Source organism: Andrena cerasifolii, chromosome 3 (assembly GCF_050908995.1).
Source record: "Andrena cerasifolii isolate SP2316 chromosome 3, iyAndCera1_principal, whole genome shotgun sequence".
NCBI lineage: Eukaryota > Metazoa > Arthropoda > Insecta > Hymenoptera > Andrenidae > Andrena > Andrena cerasifolii.
In genome coordinates, this window is record NC_135120.1 from 14023721 (window position 1) to 14043394 (window position 19674).

At 43.0% G+C, this 19674-nt stretch overlaps 2 protein-coding genes across 3 annotated transcripts; both read left to right on the top strand.

Moving 5' to 3' along the window:
* Positions 1-11108: 11108 nt before the first annotated feature.
* Ube3a (ubiquitin protein ligase E3A) lies at positions 11109-17560 on the top strand. Of its 2 annotated transcripts, none has more exons than XM_076809320.1 (11): positions 11109-11760; positions 12457-12592; positions 12667-12847; positions 13713-14078; positions 14170-14480; positions 14542-14739; positions 14824-15123; positions 15187-15665; positions 15741-15957; positions 16065-16300; positions 16386-17560. In XM_076809320.1, the coding sequence occupies exons 1-11, from the start codon at positions 11714-11716 to the stop codon at positions 16504-16506; spliced, it is 2592 nt and encodes an 863-aa protein (XP_076665435.1). In that variant the 5' UTR covers positions 11109-11713; the 3' UTR covers positions 16507-17560. The 2 variants fall into 2 exon arrangements, with proteins under 2 accessions (XP_076665435.1, XP_076665434.1); XM_076809319.1 differs by lacking the exon at positions 11109-11760 and adding an exon at positions 11975-12246.
* Positions 17561-18702: 1142 nt separating this feature from the next.
* LOC143367476 (uncharacterized) lies at positions 18703-19660 on the top strand (the record flags this gene model as incomplete). The annotated part of the gene is made up of 2 exons (XM_076809321.1): positions 18703-18984; positions 19334-19660. Coding segments are annotated over 2 exons (492 nt in total), but the record flags the coding sequence as incomplete, so codon positions are not given.
* Between the last annotated feature and the right edge of the window lie 14 nt (positions 19661-19674).

Below are 19674 nucleotides of genomic sequence, written 5' to 3' on the forward strand. Positions count from 1 at the left end.
TGACTTGATATTCAATTTGGAGACCGTGACTGGATAACTCGACGATAAAGAGTGGTATTACGTGACGTGCTATCGTGGAATTTCGTGTGAGATTTATGCGAAGAATCAAGGCATATGCAGTTCCAACCTTTGGAAACGAAGGAGATCATTTCAGATTCCACCGGACAACCTATTCTCTCTATACACGGAAAATTTTTCGAGCACCGTTGAATTACTGAAAAGTAATTTACATGGCCTAGATAACGCTGCCTGTTACTTGCCGGACGATGAATGGAAACAGACACGCAAATGTTGTTGGGACCAGCGCAAGCCCACGTTCTTGCAGTAGTATTGTGCAAGGAGCTGCATTGTTTCGTCGTCGATGTTATCCGACGTCAGGACCATGCACTGTAATTGAAGAGTCCTTGCAGACAACACTGTAAGTGCCCAAAATCAATTTCTATGCTATAAAGCATTACCATTGGTACGTAGAACATTCTCTGGCAATTTCTGTTTTAATTTATGACACTTACAGTGTTTTCTACAACGACTCTTCAGTTATATTATTGAAGCAAAGGTTGCATACAGAGTTAACGATTACCCCAATCCTATAATCCCTCTCAATTGCCACGTGTAATTTAATCACGAGTGAAGTTCACAGATTTATATTTAATACGATTTCTAGAAGCGAGTTTAAGATATTCTTTCCGAAACACGGCTATAAGGAACGACATATATTACGGAACTGCGCAGACCCTGTGCCACGAGTAACCTCGACGAAATCCAGAAGATATGGATGTAAGAAGCTGCACGCCGAGTTATTAGCCTTACGCCACTCTGGACAAAGCCGACGCAAAGATGCCCCGCGATCCTTCTTTGACCACGTTACGTTGCAATTTAACCGGCCTGGTCTTTTGCGATCTCGTCACACGCGGCTGCTCACCTTTGAAAGCCGTTGCCGCCGCGTGCCTACGCGTTCTGCTAGAAATAGACGAATTAAAAAATAGACAGAGAGTCTGACCAAGCAGGTAACACACCTAACAATAGACACGAACCAACTACCTTCGATCCATTCTAGTTAGTGTTCTCGATTTCTCCATATTGTTTGTTTCTCGAGAAATCAGAAATGAGATCATATTTCTCGAGAATTCTCGAGAAATTGAAAAAGATATTGTAAAAATTATATTTTTGGAATAATGTTGATAATATTTATCAAAAACACAAGAAAACTTTAACTAAATGATTATTCCTGCCTAATTTATACAAAACTTGTGGAAATGAAAAATAGATATTAAATATAATTGGTAAATTTATTTATTTAATACAAAATTTGTACAAAGCGAAACATTACTTTTTGGTTTTAAAATTTTCTTCTGAATAGCAAAATGCGTCTAATGTAGCGTCAGCTAATCTATTTCTTTTTTTGTGGCAAAATCTGTTACTCTTATATTTTGACGTTATATATATAATATATATATATTATAGAAAAAATTATCTCCTCCTTTCTATATTTCTTCTTTAATAGCCACAAGAAACTCATTACGTACTTTATTCAGTATACAATTTTTCTAAATTTTTAAATAAGAATTTAAGAGCACCTTCAGCAGTTAATAATATCGAATCTTCTGTACTGTGAATTTCTATTGGAATTCATATAGGTTTTAATGTTATTAATAAGATGTATTATAAATTGTAGATGTGGTTATACGTTCGCGATTAACTAGTAATACATTCATTTACGAAAATAATTGAGATTTATAATATTTTTCCTAGACTTAAGTTTCTCGAGAAATTATAGTATTTCTCCAGAAACAAGAAATAAGCAATTATAAAATTTCTCGAGAAATTCTCGAGAAAGCATTCTCGAGAAGGAACACTAATTGTAATGTATTTCGACCAAATTTTCATTCGTATCAAATGACGATATATTATATATATAAGAGCTAGCACCAAATACTCGGCAGCACCAGCTAGCACCAAATACCCGGCAAATACTGGCAGCGCGAAAAGGAAATATCGCACGTGCGAAATACGATACTTATAAACTGTGATTGAAAGGATCCAAGAATAAAGATCTCTAAAGTGTAGGGATCAGAGTCTTCAATAACATAACACCCGGTGGCAGAAGATACTAACACCTCTTAATTAAGGAAAATCACACGAGAACTTATGGAACATGATACTGGCAGCACGAAAAGAAAATATCGCACGTGCGAAATAAGATACTTATAACCTGTGATGGAAAGGATCCAAGAAAAAAAATCTCTAATGCGTAGGGACCAGAGTCTTCAATAACATAACACCCGGTGGCAGAAGATGCTAACACCTCTTGTTTAAGGAAACTCACTCGAGGACCATAGAACGAATAAACTCAGCGAAGAGTCTGGGCTTGTGGTGCCTAATAGGGGTGGTTCCAAACTTGAGGATTCCAGCCCTGCAGAACTCAATAGAAAGAATTCCAAACGTGTTGGGATCAATGTGCACTTGAAATTTTCGACGTTGAAAGTTCACGGAGGTTTAAATTCAGTCTGATGAATCTGGGGCCGCCATTATAGGGTTTCATGAAGCTAGACCTGTGTCTATACAATTTCACAAATTTGAAGTGAACGTTATCGAGTGTGGTCAGTTTAAAATCGTCACTTTTGACTCTCACGTGCCCTCGAAGACTTATTGCCTCCCGCGTGTCGCGAACCATCCCATTCCACTTTCATGGGTCCAAAATCATCCAGGATCATTGGCACCATGCGTTGATCCCCAGGATTGAAAAGACACACCGAGCCATCTCGACTCGAGCAATGCAAGTGTCGTTAGAATCTCGTTTCAATACTACTTGTTTAGCAACTATTAATCGACATTGCTAATGAATCTCTTCCTACCTCGACCCCATAGATTTCCAATAACACGCGTAACAGTTGCGTGTGAGGAGAAGGATAGGGGAGGGTTCGATTTCCGCGCCGAGTCGGGTGTTGAACATTTAATGAATATGTCAAGGCTGCTGGTTCGTTTGGAAACTCGATTATTTCGCGATCGGAAACCAATAGCCACCGTCAATTCGCGGATCACGATCAGGAAGCCAATATTTCCAGGTCTTCACATGTGAAAGGCCTCCCGTTTCTCTTACCCCTCGCTCGTGGGCGAAATCAACGACGGTCGCCATGGAATATAATGAAATCCCCGGATCATACATCAGAGAGGATTTTCCAGAGTGCCGCTGTTATCGTACGTGGCACGGCAACAATTTACTGCCCACGTACCCAAGATTTCATGACGGAAGCGCTGACGTCATAATCTCAGCAGTACGTCCCTCTTCTACACAATCCCGACGTATATAGCTCGCGAAAAGAATTAAATGCGAAACGTTGCCTAACAATTTCGGCGAAACGTTTGCGAAAGGGCATTACCAACGAGCTTTATCGAGGAATCATTTACGCTGTCATGCGAATTTTTAATTCCAGCAGATGATGCTGCACGATGGTAAGAAGGACTTTTTGCTTTCGACTCGCGATTGCAAATGATGCTGCGTGCAGGATCGCGCCGTTATTTCTCAGAATGTAAACGTTCAAACGCTAAGCATTAGTTTACACCTGACGAGTGCTCGGCCGAGTGAGCACACTGGGCCGAGCACTCGCCCAGTCTGAACGCATGCTCTAGTACTCGGCCGAGTAATCCGGCGGGGAAGATTTTCGCTCGGCCGAGTAGCAGACCGATGACTCGGCCGAGTCACTCGTCAGGTGTAAACCCAGCTTAAGCACGAGGATTATCGATGTATCGTTGGAATACTGTCAGATTTGAAGCAAAGTTTCGCAGAATTTGGCTGCTTCGTGTTTCGTAATGTCATCTTCGGGGCGCGCACAAAGTAGACCGCAACGGATTTTCGGATTAGGTAGCAGGCTCCCTTTAATGAAGATCCTTCGAGGCGACTCTGCTCTGCAAGCCTCGCCGCACAACGGTGTAGACGCTACAGGGGGACCCTGAATCCAGATCAAATTGTGAGCTGGCCACTAAATGCCTATCTACTAAACGACTGACAAGGGAACACCCCGAACCCGGAAATTCAAAAAATTCTGAAACTTCGTGAATATGTAGGGAATTTCCCCCTGATTACAACGCAATTTTTCTTTGCTGCCCAAATTCACTCTAAGGGGGTGTAATTGACCCCGGAAAATCCGGTTATTTTCCGATTTTCTGTTATAACTCGTGAACTGTATAATTTTTTTTTACCAAATGCTAGATCTAATTAAAAGAAGTAACTTTTGTCTCGAAACTTTTTTTCTATCTCTTACATTTCGCGAGTTATAACACAAAATCGGAAAATAGCCGAATTTTCAGGGATTAATTTCACCCCCTTCGAGTGAATTTGGGCAGCAAACAAAAATTGCGTTGCAATCAGGAGGAAATCCCCTGCATATTCACAAAGTTTCAGAATTTTTTGAACGTTCGGGTTCGGGATCTTCCCTTGTGAGTGAGCATCCCATTTCTTCCAGGTAAAACAATTGGCAGATCCGGGCTAATAACAATTCCAACTGCGAGTGCCTAAGCACGACTTTTCAGAGAAGGCAACTTGCGCTTCCAAGTAGGTACTCAACGATTTTAACTACTTACTAAACCCAACTAGGCCTAATATATGTCGACATTGCTATTTTCGCACACGAATACAACCCCCAAAGTTGTAATTCTTTGAATCCTCGAGCTTTGGACTAGAATTAGACATGAGAATATTATTAAATAATCTTTAAACACCTTCAGCTTATATTCTCGGAGAATCGTCTCCTTTTCGATTTTGCAACGCAAACTGTTCTTCCACATGAACGAAATACATTGTGGCTTTACGAATGCGCAGGCAGCATTCCGTGCAAAGGGTTGTAGCCGATGTTACACTCTCTCTCTCTCCCCTTTACGTTGCCCTTAATCCCGCGTCTCGACCTTCAAGCCGTGCCCCTTAAAGTCTCCCGCTCGAAAGACACTCACCTGCGAGCAACGCGATTTCGGTAACGAAGCTCGGTCCAGCGAGTCTATCGATCGGCGCTCGGTTCCCCGCGGCCGTGGAAAGGGAACAAAGAGATGTAGAATTATTATTATTCGAGTGTAATATTACCCTTTAGTTTTGAATGGTGAGTATAACAATGAGGATTGCATATAAATGAAAAGTATTGTAAAATAATGTAAAGTGATGTGCGAACAACGACAAAAAGAAAAACTACTTTTAGGGATGATGCGCGACAACATTTCCACGCATCAAATTGCGCAAGTGATTTTTCCAAGAAGCTCAGATCCTCCCTTTCACACCGACAAAAGGATCGTCCGTTTTCACTCATTCTTAAAAAATAAAAATTCAACGCTGCAGATCGCGATCGACCGATCCGCGCACGAGTTTCACCGTCTATCGCGACTGAACCGATCGACCCATCGTGGATGAACTCACTCACGATGGCGTTCGTGTTCGATGCGTAAAACACACTCACCTTTTCACGGCCGAGCAACCGAGATCGCCCGCCTCCCCATTTCGCCCACGTGCGCCCGCGAGGAATCGCGAGGGTCGCGGGTTTAATTAACGAATCCAGCGCGTTAATTGTCGCGGCTCGTCGAGAGCAACGCTTTCCTCGCGGTGGGTTAATACGAAACAGAGAGGCCCCGGGCTACGGAAATTAATGGGAAGCCTTCGGTTAGTAGCCGTCGCGTCCTTTTTCTTCACCCTGCCCGTCGGGCGCGATTTAATTTCAACACTATTCTTTCTTCCCTTTCGTCGACCTGGAACTATTAACGAAGGAGCCTGGTAATGGGTACGAACACCTTGAAAAGTGAAACACGCAATTAACGAAGATTGAACACTGCAACCCATCGATCCCCCTCGCTGCCGATGCGTACGGTTGTTTCGTTTGCGCCGCGCGATACGGCGCCGCGTAAGCGATTGCTTCTGGAAGTAAGTCCCAAGTTTTACGGATTCCAAGGTGAAGGATATAAGATACCAGCTGGCCCGAGGAGAACGGAGAAACGCGGGAGGAGCAGGGAGATTGAGAGATCGAGCGTGTAACAGACGGATCAATACTGGTGAAATCTGACTCTTGCACACCGCACAGACGTGCTCTCATCTTTGCGATTGTCCTTCCAGGCGACAATGTGAACTCGTGAATGAACGTCCTCTCGTATCTGGAAGCAGCCGCGGTGATGCATCCTGTCCCCGTTCAATGGAGACGCCAGTAATGAACTGCAAGGTGGGCGGCGCGGCTCGTGAATGACAAATTAATTGTAGAGCCATATTGAACTGTTGTAGCTGGCCATGGGGATCCGATGCATCGGCGATCGAAATTTAATAGGAGGAAACTCGGGTGGGAGCGGCGGCGCGTAACGCAGAAACACCGACGCGACTCAGGTCGAGCAGCCACTAGGAGATCATTACTGGCGGAATTAGAGGCTGTTTGGAACAATGACGCAATACGTGCCTCGATGGAAGGGAAAATAACGGACACACGGGCGGGAGGGTGGAGGGAAAGTGCGAAGAAGTCACGTGAAAATGAGGCAGAGGAAGGAGAGCAAAAATTACACGTGCTGTGACGTGCCGACTTTGTGGCAAACGTTCGTGTTTTAAGGGGGAATTTGATTTGACGTTTCAACAGGGCAGAGACACTGGACGTGCTTAAAAATTAATGAAAAAGGTTAATTGCTTTTGTGAGTTCTTTGTAACGGGCGAGTCACGCTCGCGGGTCTCATACGAGTCGGCAGTAAAGGCCTTAAATCTGTGATCCATTGTGAATGGAGATACTAAATCGTTTTCGAGCCGTAGAAGGGGAGGCACCGCGTCTCTAAGGGTAAATCAATGAAGTGGAAGGCGAAATGAAGGAGAACTCATGGGGACATATGTGCCCCTAATTGAATTACGTAATAGGGGAAGTTTTGTTATTTACTCGTTAAACATACAGAGGGGAATACGGGCGTCCGATAACACGTTCACGCTTTTGCTGGTCGGGTGCGGTGTGGATGAGGGAATTCCAGGGAGCATTGAAGAGGGAAGGGTACAACGGGTACGAAACGTTTTTTCGTAGACACGGAACAAGGGGAGGGCGATCAGGGTGAACAGAAGTAGATGCGGGACGATGGGGAAACCGTGAGGTATCGCAAAAAGAGGGGCGAATAGAAGATGAGTATAAAAATAGGGTGAGAAAGAAGCGTCGGGGGGCGTGAGAGAAGGAAGAGGAAAGGAAAGGGTGAGACAGGCGTAGAAGGGGTGGAGAGGGTGGCAAACGAATGGCAAAGTTGGCCTTGATCGAAACTCGGCCGCATCCAAGCGGAAGCTTCATCCTCTAGCAACCGACCCCTAGTCTCTGTAAATCCGTGTACCTCTCTGCTCCCCGATCCCTATATTCCCTACCGTCCTCACTCCCCCGCCCCAATCTTTTCGGCCGAGGGAAACAGGGGGAGCTGTTTACTTGGATCTGTCCGAGTTGCTTCCTCGCGATAACGGTGACAATAAAATTGTCTCGCGATGCTGCCAGATTTAAAAGGTCCACAAACCTCTCTGCGCCAGTCGAAAGCGCGATGCAGTTAGATTCGATACGATGCAGATGAATCATTCTCTCTCCTTCGTAGGGTTTATACAAAAACCGAGTTTTAAAAAAACCGGTTTTCGAATTTTCACAAAAAAATATATAGTTAAAATGGTAAATAAATATTTGTGCTTATTTTGTTCAAATATTTTAAATGTTCAGTTTCCTTAATATTTATGGAATTACAAAAATATAACAAAATAAAATATACTCTATCTATACAAAACCAAATAAATAAAACTAAAATAACTATAATCCGCAGAAAGTATAAATCTTTTACTGTGCCACCAAATTATAAATCTTTATTCCATTTAGTAGTTTTCGTCAGAAAATATGAACCCATGAAGATTAGTTTTACAGTAAACTATTACCTACTACAATATGCTTGCGCGGGCGCCTCGGAAGGCGATTTCAAGTAAAAATGTTAACGTTTTTAATTAAATAATTAATTCATTTCTGCATATTAATTCTAGCATATAAAACTGTTTTTTTTTTTAATTTAAAAACGGATTTTCGAATTTACAAATTTATAAATATAAACCGGTTTTCAAACCCGGTTTTTAAAAACCGACAAACCCTACAGTACTTCTGCTCCTTCTTTCTTTTATCGTGCCATTCGAGAATTGGAATTGCGTCTTTCTCTTTACTGTTTCGGTTAAGTGTGTTTGTTATTTTGGCTATCGTATCTAGGCTCTGCAAGTATACTTATCGTATTACAGATTTGAATAGGGGCGATTAAGCTCTTATTCGCCAGTGAAAGACTGAAGAAGAGAATCGTTAAAGGGGGTGGACGCTGCGAGTTACATAGATTTCTGCCGAGATATCTATCGCGGAGGTAGCGGATACGAACCTTTGACATATTTCGGATCCAAGCCAGATATAGTTGTGTATCATCGAAAAAATCTCGAGTAGTTGACTAAGTTGGCTTGGCACCAAATTACTGACGACACCTTACTCGCTGGAGGGCCGATTTCTGTCCAATCAGCGGCTCTCGATCATCCAGCTAAATAGCCCGCGCTATCTGCGCCCCCGAGAGCGATCTTGGGAACTTTAAATTACATTGTTAACTCGAAAACTTGGGCAACCGATTGACTGGCGTATGCTTCCCCTGCGTTGTTTATAAATTCTTTACCGCGAGCTCGCAAACCAATTTCCAACTCCTCCGTGCCCTCGAATCCAAACGATTTCCAGGAATATGGCACTTAATCATTATCTACGCGGAATCGGAATAAATTATTCTGGGAAGAGACAACTTCGGTAAAAATTACCATTCAATCGCAGGAAGCAACTGAAATGTACACCAAAGTACGCGAGCGATTGCAATTATAAATCCTTTCAAGCGAATTTCTTTTTCTCTTCCTTCGTGCCATAATATTTTGTTGCTAGAGACTGCTCTAGACACTGACGCGGTAACCGAGTGATTCTGTGCAATGCCATTCGTCTGTGTATTTAGTGTCGCAATTAACGAGAAAGTAGCAGGAACGTATTGAAACAGAACGTAGTGAGCACATGCACGAAGGTGTGACCGAGGGAGCGGCTTTATTCGCACGTTTGGCCAGCAAATGGCACAGCTTGGCACCGATAGTTTCACCCCTTTTTCCCGTCAACTAATGGTTTCCTGTTCACGTCAGACTCTCGTTTCGCCCCACCCCCCCGAAAGCTCAATTTCCCTTGTACATTCAACCCGAGCCGATAGATATTATTCAGCCCCTCGCTACTGCTTCTCCTACCACCCCTTAGCTTTGCCCTACGTTCTACGGTCACTTGTTGTCGCGAAATCAAGGAACAAATTATACTCGATGCCCTACGATAACGTGTGCTAGATTTAGCGCGAGATCGATATTCCTGTTAAACGGTACCTTCATTGTTGATATGTAGCGGTTTTCATCGATATGTCTGAATAATTAGAAATTCGAAGCAATGTTTGGTTACGGGGAACGATGGCAAATGAATATATAGCGAGAGAGATACCAGTGAACGTCATGAATTTTATATATTTCTAACACAGTATTAATAATGATAGTAAGATTAGTCTTGTTGTTAGAAACACAAGTAACAGCGTCAGTAATATTAATAGATCATAGGATTTAAATCTCTCGCCGTTCAATTTGAAAAGATATTGCCATCACAGACGAGTTATAGAACAGGTCTAATATGATAGATCTATCAACCAATGTCATTTTTAACCGACTTCAAAAAGGAGGGTGTTATAGCTTCCACCCTTACGTATTTTTTTATTTTATTTTTTATGTTTGTCCGCATAACTGATCAGCATATGAACCGATTTTGATAATCTTTTTTTTTTTATTCGAAAGCGGTCGGGGGTCCCACACTACACTGCATCAATATTGGCCCAATATTTTGCCAGTTCTGGCTAATCATAAAGACTATTGTCACCTAATTATTATTATTTTATGTGCGTACACGCATATCTCCTAAGCATGTTGTGTCAATATATATTAAACTAAAAAGACAAAAAATACAAAAAAATTTAAATAATTAAAACCGACTTAAAAAAAAATAAAAATGCACTAAACAGTAAAAAAGAATTTAATCCCTAGATTAATTGATCTACGACTCTCATATTTTTTAAGTCGGCGTCTCATCATTTGCACTGTGTAAATCTGGCGCCAACTTAAAAAATATGAGGGTCGTAGATTAATTAAGGGATTAAATTATTTTTTACTGTTTAGTGCATTTTTATTTTTTGTCAAGTCGGTTTTATTTTCTTTTTGTGTCACAAGCTCGGGGTGCTCGCGAGCCTCCTTACCATTTCCGTATCGCATGCAACATTATCAATTCAGAGTGGAATTCGATCGTGATCCATCTAGCGGTGAAAACTGAAACTAAATGTGGTGAAAATTGCTACGAAACACAAATATGAATCGAGTTCGATCTGGATCCATACTATGAACTATGGAGTAGGTTGTACGTTGTAAAAGTGACAAGTGTACGCAGGAACCAGGCCAATTTACACTGTGGACGCATCGTTATTGTTTTTTCCTTTACTAACTTTACTGACAGCGGTGATTGCGTTGTTTTAGTTCCCGGAGTCACCGTTCTTAAATACAGAGTGCTGGTCAAAACCTCCGACACAGAGGCACAGCCGAGATATAGGACTATACCTCGTCTGTGACCAGAGTTCGGAGGGAGTCGGCTCCAATGATGGAGGGGGAAACACCTACAGGAGCGGTGGTTACGTGTGCATGAACTGCGCCTGCGTCAGTCACGCACACATAACCACCATTGGAATATTTCAGCGAGCTGCTGAAACGGATGGGATTCTATACCTCGTCTATGCCTCCGATTTTTCGTGAAGTCGGTACTTCAGTTCGCGTGATACAAACTCCCATAAGATATAAAGTCTATCCTAACCTCGCCTGTGGCTTATCTGTGACTGCCTACATGTCAAATTTCCCGCTCCGCACGTCACGCTTCAGCGGTGAAAAAGATACCAACGCCCAGAAAAGTACATATTCGTCCTTCGAAGCGAACTCTACGCGTGAAAATCGTCTGATTCCCGCATAAATCGAGTCGCGTCTCGCTTCGAGTTATCGACAGCTCGAACCACGTCCGCGGCGTTCGAGGTGTCGACAGTGGTCTCGATACTCGCAGCTGGTCGTGTCCGTGCAGAACAGTAGACAGCAGCCACGAACGGGCCGCAAAATCATTCAATTTTCCTAATTTCCCGGTGTTTTGCGACTGACTTGCTAAATTCGCGTGTCAACGAATCGACGGGCCCCGCGATCCACGGACATTAACAACGTCGTGCAATTGTGGAACAGTGTTTACCTAACCTCGACTTCTAAAACGTTCGGTTCGAGTTAGGGACAAATATACTTCTCTTGAGCGCAAGCCGATTCTCTTTCCCTCTCTCTCTCTGTCTCTCGGTCTCTGTCTTTCTCTTTTCCTACTTCTGTCTTTATTGCTCTCTCCTTGCTTTCCATCTATTTACTCCATCTTCCTTCTCCTGTTTTAGTCCCGCGACGTGTCTAACCAGTCTAACGCTAGGTAACGCGTAATACATAGTGAAACGCAATTGAAGAGGCAGTGGTGAAGCCGCCGACCAAATTTAGCGGGTAGCGCACCGACCGATCGGCAGGAACTTTGGCCGAGGCAGAAGAAGCGGTCGTGGCGAGATTTCCTGTTACGATCGACGACGGAGGAGACAAAATTTCGAAGATTCACGGTCTATGAGCGCCAAGGGCCAAGGGGACCCTGGGGAAGATCACGCTTCCAGGTGACATCCACGGTTTCGTGCTGTTCACCGTTTACAACATTCATTCTCCCTGTCTTCCCGTATCTGTTGCGTGAGAATTTGTTTACCTCGCTCTTTCGCGAAACGTAATATAGTTAGAATAATCCACGAGCCCTGGCTATTTTTAACGCGCTTTGTTTTGGTACAACGACTCGGCTCCCTCTTTTCCCCACTCGGCAAGAGCCAATGTCTTTCGGAACTGTCATTTCCACTTGAATTGGCAACACCGCGGATCGCGGACTAAATACGTCACAACCATGTGTTCCCAATTGAATGAATTGCAATTATTCGGATCTCACTCGAACGCTGCTACTTTTCTCTCCCCTTGGCCCCTCTTATGTTTATAATCCAGTTGGTCAGTGGATCATTGGATATCAAGGGCTCAGCATTGACATCGATGCTTCTTTTCTGTTCTTAAATGGAAGGAGTGTGGTCGGATCGTGAGACGTTGTGGGTTGAAAATTTTTCGTACTTGCGGGCATGTGACTGGCGAACGTCTGTAGGCTAGAGACTGTGTCTGTAATATCTAACAATAGCTCGGCGTAGACTTTGCGATGTATACGCATCGATGATTGTGAGAATTAGCGAGCATTCTAAGAACATTTTAATTTTATATGTCATAACAAGAAAGGTTATCAAGTAAATAGTAATTACAGTGCTCCGTTATTGTGTTATCAGGGTAGGAGCAGAGAGCCCTTGCAGCGACATGAAGCGTGCAGTTGCTAAAAAGTTGATCGAACGGTACTTTTATCAACTGACAGATGGATGTGGAAATCCTGACTGTGACAATCAAAACTGTGCATCGAGTGGCAAAGTATGTATGCGAAGCCTATGTAGATTATTTAATAGGAAGGTCTTTGTTAGTGGTGCAAATTTTTATTTGAACAGGTAACGAATCTTACCCCGAATCAAGCAGCGGCTCAAGCTATCCAGTTGTTTTCGCAAGAAGCGAGGCTTTGCGATGGCACTCAACCGAGTAAAGTCGCTCGGACAACCTTGGAGCCGGGACCAGCATCTTTAGCTAAGAGTTTACCAGTTAAAAGTGTTAATCCAACATGTTCGGAAGAAGGTATTACATTAACATCCAGCGCACATCCTGTTTCTATAATTAACGATTCTGTAGTAATCTCGCTAGATGTGGATATTTGTAGAACTACAAATGAATCAGATTCTATTCCTCAAGTTTTAACGCATAACAATACTCAAAGTTCTTCTAACGACCAATTTACGAATAACAATGAAGCTCACATTGGACGAATTTTAACTGAGAAGGCTACTCTTTCGCTTCCTGTCAGTAGAACAAGAATAGGTAGTTCCGATAACTTATGCTATTGCTACGAATTAAATCAAAATCGTGTTACTACAATTCCAAGTAACTCGATGATATCGGACGAAGAGAATTTACAGAACATATTAGATAGATACAAAATTTATATTCCAAGTTATGGTAGCGACCCAATCAGGAAACGAAACAATAAGCACTCGAATGTAAAGAAAACGTCACGGAACTATAAAATAAAAAAGAGATTTCAACGTAAAAGAAATGTGTTCTGTAAGGGAGGGCACAATGTAAAAAATTATTCTCATTTAGTTACGAAACTATTGGTACTTAATTTGTACCTGAGGTACTTGGAAAAAGAGAGATATACGAGTCACCCTACAAAAATTGACTAACTTTCCATCTCGCTTACCAGAGTAATGTACGAAAGATTTGATTAAAACTACTTATTAAATTCTTGTGTGGCTGCTGTAAACGTGTTAATAAATGTTGTGTTTAATTCCCACCTCTTGTTATTCATTCATTTCTAAAATAATTTAGAGAGATAAACGTCTGATAATAGGCGTAGTTGGGAAGCCTTCGTTGCCATTACACACGATTCTAAATTACACGTGAAACCACTGTCATTAGAATAAGATTAATTTACTGCCAACAGGGAAGCAGGGTCTGTATCTCACGGAAGATAAACTTTTGGACATAATAGAAAGATGCGAGTCGGAAGGATTGTATTCGTTATTAATTCGTACATTGGGAGAAGTGTTCTCGTGTGCGAAAGCGTTGAGCCTTAGTTTCCAAAAGACTGTGAAAAATGACTCTCCGCTCACTGCGCTGCTTGACAGAGCTTCGGATAGCTTGTTGAGGCAAGCTAGTGATATGGACAAGGAAGCAATTCGATCGCTTCAAGGAGAGGACAAAGAAGAAGACAGCAGTGAACCGTCGCCCACAGTTCCTAGCAATGATGACACTAGTGTCGATTTACCAGCTGTTCGAAGAGCTTTCACCGCTCTTTGGTTCTTGCCAGGTAGTATACGCTTTCGTAAAGTAAGATACTTAATAGTAATCACTACGTTCTCTATGACCGCTTAATCCTTCGTATCCGTTTTTATGTTTAGGGGAAGCATTCGAATCTGCTTTAGTGAATGCGCTAGTCACTCTGGCGGACAACATTGAATTGGATTTAAGAGTGTTCCGTATTATGCCCTGGGATAATATGGACAGCTTATTAAACGTATTCCTGATCGTATTTGAGATTCCTATGCTCGGGAACAGTGAATATTTGGAATTGGCTCTTCACATGCTTTGCAAAGCGCTCAGTTGTTTTCCGATGGTGGCGCAGGCGAAACTTGCACGCGTCTGGGCTAAACACTGTAAATGTCGACTTCCTAGTATTCTGCAAGCTCTACAAGAATTGATCACAGTCAAGGTATCTTCACTTTAACTACAAGGAGAAGTACAGAATACTGCAAAAGCTTTTATCTTTACAGGTAATAGGTGGGTCTTTTACGCGAGATTATTGCGTTCAAGATGCAGACACTATTACCGCTCCTACAAAAGTTATGAAAATTCTTTATTATGCAAGTATGTTGGCCGGTGAATTAGACGAACCTGAACTAAACTTGGACGAGGATGGCGAAGCCGCTGGTAACGATAAGTCTGGAAGATCGGCAACACAGATTCCTCAGGTAACATCATCGAAGGGAAAACGAAATGCTTAGTTAGCGCTCCCTTGAATTACTTTTCTGATTAGTGATTGAAATCGTTCACAGGATCCATTAGCGAAAGAACTTGGAATTACCGCGCTAGATGCACGAAAACCATTTATACCGTTTACTGACTTTTATAACGAACCACTGAGCGATGCCATAGAGATGGACAAAGACTTTGCGTATTATAAAAGCGAAGAACCTATGAAATTTAGCTTTATGAATTACGCTTTTATCCTCACGCCTGCTACAAAAACGTTGGGCTTGTATTACGACAATCGTATCAGAATGTACAGTGAACGTCGAATGAGCTTTTTACAGACGGTGGTCGGTCAACCTACGAATCCGTATTTAAGACTGAAGGCACGTATATAATTCGATTTCTATCGTAATTTCCGTTAACAGATTTAATTTTCGTTGAAACAGGTAAGGCGAGATCGTCTGATAGACGACGCGTTAGTGGAGCTGGAAATGATCGCGATGGAAAATCCGTCGGACCTCAAGAAGCAACTAGTCGTCGAATTCGAGGGTGAACAAGGAGTTGATGAGGGCGGGGTCTCCAAAGAATTCTTTCAATTAATCGTTGAGGAAATCTTCAATCCTGATTACGGCATGTTCACGACCCAGGAAGACACTCAGATGACGTGGTTCAATCCAACATCGTTCGAAAGCGACGCGCACTTCACTTTGATTGGCATTGTCCTTGGTCTAGCGATTTACAACAATGTCATACTAGACGTACGCTTCTCGATGGTGGTTTATCGAAAGCTGCTGGGTAGGAAAGGGAGTTTTGCTGATTTGGAGGACTGGAGCCCTACATTGTATCGAACGCTAAAGGAATTGATTGACTACACTGGGGACGATATGCCGGAGACGTTCATGCAAACCTTCAGAGTGGCTTACAAGTGCGTTTATAATCGAATCAGTCGACGTAGTAATATCTCCTAATTAATAACTAATGGCTTCTTGCTGTTCCGCAGAGATGTGTTTGGTTCCATATCTTTCCACGATCTGAAAGAGAACGGGGACGAATTGTTCGTGACGCAAGAGAACAAGAAGGAATTCGTAGACCTCTACGCGGACTTTTTACTTAACAAATCAGTTGAGAGGCAGTTCAAGGCATTCAGACGCGGCTTCCAAATGGTCACGGACGAGAGTCCACTCTCGTTACTGTTTCGACCCGAGGAAATCGAACAGGTGTGCATTAACTTATATTTTTAGGTCATAATTTATGTGTTCCGAGTGTCCTATCATTTTGGGACAGGACGCACACATACTCGTTCTTAACTGACCGTTTCCTGTAGCTGGTTTGCGGCAGCAAAGTGTTCGATTTCGCGGAGCTGGAAGCAGCCACGGAATACGAAGGTGGTTACACCGTTGACAGTGAAGCGGTGCGGAATTTCTGGCGCGTTGCCCATTCGTTGCCTCTGGAAAGTCAACGAAGGCTTCTCCAGTTTACCACTGGAAGCGACAGAGTACCGGTTGGTGGTTTGTCGAGACTTAAGATGGTCATTGCCAGACACGGCCCAGATTCGGATAGGTACGATTTACAAGCGATTCAAGCATCGCCCTTTCCTCTAACTGATACAATTTTATTCTCTTTTTCGTTTGTTTTCGCTTTTCAGATTACCAATAGCTCACACATGCTTCAACGTTTTGCTATTGCCTGACTACAGTACAATAGAAAAGTTGCAAGATCGCCTGCTGAAAGCGATCAATTATTCAAAAGGTTTCGGCATGTTGTAAATGTGCATAAAAGCTTCGGTATCCCTCCCAGTCTTTCAAAGCACGTCGGATCCCATCGTGGACCTGGACGATCCTTGTCCCTTTACCCCCGCTACACGGACGTATTTATTCGAAAATTTGTGCTGGCGCGTGCAATTGTCAAGACCCCGCCCTCCCCCCCTGCTTTTTCGTAAAACGATTTTAAAAAACAGAAGAGGGAAATGAACCCACTCCTACGATACCGAGAGTACCTCGCAATCGATCGTTGTCCTCCATACGCGTTTCGTCTCGCACAAGTGGCGATTGGGATCGCTGTACAGACAAAAAGAATGGAAAAGAAAGAAAAAATAATACAAAAATCTCACGTGATATACTCTTCGAAATTTCCTCGCACCACTGCCGTTTATACGGCGGCAACCAGATTAAACGCACCTCGGCGATGTCTCGTGCTTTCCTCGCTCTCGATCGCAGACAGCGGAGAATAACGATCTCCGCCACCGAACCTCGGCTTCAGAGCTGCTGTGACTTGATGTTATCCGCAGGGAATAAAGGAAAACAAGCAAATGAAATGAGCGTAACGCAGTGCACACAGCTTAAGGGAGTAAATAGTGAGATTGCGCGACTGTGATGAGTGTGAAAGTGAACCGAGATCGAACGGTCCGGGATTGTAGAGAGATATATTATTTGTAGACTTAGCGGATCATAGTTGGTACGATGCTGCAAGCCGATAATATCCCCGACTGTATGCTGGACCCAACAGGATCAATTTTTTAAGGTGACAAAGAACGCAGAATCATGATCGCTGATCCTTTCTTTCCGCGTTTGTACTGTACCTTCCGTTTCCAGTTTCTCTTGCATCACATTTTATCGTCGGTGAATACTTAAGTAGCATCTGAGATACGTGTACACAGGACACGCATACGTACACACACGCACACACACAGACACACACGTATACGACACACGATAATGAATTTGTATAAACAATTTGTAATCAGCGGCTTTCTTGAGAAACTGCTCCGCGTTGTCGGCTGTCTTATTGTTAGTCACGTGACAATAAAGTTCTATTGAATAATTCTCTTTATTTATTCTCGCGGCTACGGTAGTGAATTTTGCAGTAGATTTAAATGGGTCGAAGCGGGTCGATTCGACCGAATCCACGGTCTATGTGTACTTCGTTGTCAGGTGACGCACCATTGATAATTTCAGGTGTCTCCATCCTGGAACGATGAACGGTTCTTTCGGACGAATACGAGAAATGAAAATTTAACCGATCCCTTCCATTCGTCTCCGTCGTCGTCACGTGGCAGTGAAAAAAAAATTTGTAATCGCCGCCCGATAATCGCGCAGTCGTCTCGAAATTAGCGATCATGCGTGTCGAGGAAGGACCAACTGCGATCCGTGTATCCTGTTCTCTGGACACGAGCGATCCACAGAGTCAGAGCAGCTTCGATTTTGTACCAAAGCCTGATTATAACGAGAAGTGGCATCTGGATAATAAATGTCTTTTTCGTAATCGCAAAGTAAGCTGTAGAAGAAACAGAAGTGGTCTGTGACTAAAGCTTTGAATACCGTTCCATCTCATGCGTTCACAGATATTCATTTCAAATTCGCTGATTCAAGAAGAATCACTGTGACATTTCTTTCCATGCTTTGTACATTCTACAATCTTTTAGAAGGGAGAGAACCACGAGACAGAAATCGGTCACTCGAAAGGTCGCTTAACATTCAAATACTGCCTCATCCCTTGCGTTCACCAGTATTTTCTATACTTCTTCTTTCCATCCTTTGCTCTTAGTGCGTAGGCTACTACGGTGCGTCGATGCGAAAGTAGTATTAAGCCCCCTTCGCATTCTTCTTTGCGTTTCTATAGTTCCAAGAAGGGGATAGATGCGAGGTAGAAAGTAGCCAGGCAAATGGTCACTTAACGCGCAAACTTTGTTCGCGATCTACGGACAAATTCAGACTGAAAACGGATGGGGATAGTTTAAATCAGAGGTCAGGCGATTGGCGGCACGGCGACGAGTCTGTGGAGAATTTTCCACCCGCGAATATCGCCCGCGAGCCCGGCAATTCTGATTGGAAGTGGAAGAATCTATACAGCATCTCCGATTTCGATCGCTGGAATCATAGGAGCATCGAACCAAGTAAATTTATTAAGGGAATTAATCGCAAACGGGCCACACTTGCGCGACCGGTTAACTGATATGTTGAATATTAAATATCCCTCTTCTATTCGAAGGGAATAACGTCTCGACGAATGTGTTACGCGATATATGTAACAAGATAGACGGCCGTTATGGGGATTCCCTGAAACGCGATGCGGAAGCGAATTTCTTGAACAACTTTCGCGAGTACCTGGTTAATTACCAGGAATCCTGCGGCGTCCCAAGAACGGAATATTCTTTCTCCGCCCTTATCAGAATGATGGGTGAAGCGACTGGTCGATCTCTCCTCGCTCTGTTATACGTGATGCTGAACATCATGCCTGTTGCAGAGGTACTGTTAAATAACGATCAACCAGTAGAGCCTGTTAATTTCACTGTGCGATCTGTTGGATAGCTCTGCTTAGAATAATCAAAGAATCACCTGCTTGAACGATTCCATTCGCGCTTCAATCCCATATACGTCGACCCCTTTTTTACTCAACGCTAGATGAGAAATGTCGAGTCTCTTTCGAATGTCAATGTGTAATAGCTGATTCGTTTTAAAAGACTGAGGGTAACTCTATAGAAACAGGAGAGCAAAAGTTCTTTGTAAATATTCATTCGAGATTGACGCTCAAGTTGGGTGAGCCGTTTTGTATTTGAATAGAAGAAAAGAGAGCTGTAAAGTCATTTGTTTTAAGGTGTTTCTGTACATATTACGATTCGTTCTGGATAAAGTGATCAGCATAAGGAGCAGCGATGACGTCCAGCAGACGGCGATACGATGCTTCGTGTTCGCCACAGAGTTATTCAGCGTTTACGTCTGCCTGGTATTTATATTCGGTTTTATCGTGCTGCCGATCATGCAGATGGTTATTGGAATAATTGGGAAGATTATGCTCTATAATTAAACGGAATTGTGGTCGTAACGTGTGCTAGAACGGTATTGTAATGATTGTTACGTGCATCCTGTGTAATTATTATGAATTGTTTTGCTCGTGTGTAATTAAAGAATCATTCTTGCCGAATATTCACGTGCGTT

Coding starts and splice junctions, on each gene's coding strand:
- Ube3a (XM_076809319.1), top strand. CDS start 12,197: ATGGAAGGAGTGTGGTCGGATCGTGAGACGTTGTGGGTTGAAAATTTT. Junction 12,593..12,666: donor ACTGTGCATCGAGTGGCAAA/GTATGTATGCGA, acceptor TTATTTGAACAG/GTAACGAATCTTACCCCGAA. Junction 15,666..15,740: donor ACCTTCAGAGTGGCTTACAA/GTGCGTTTATAA, acceptor GCTGTTCCGCAG/AGATGTGTTTGGTTCCATAT.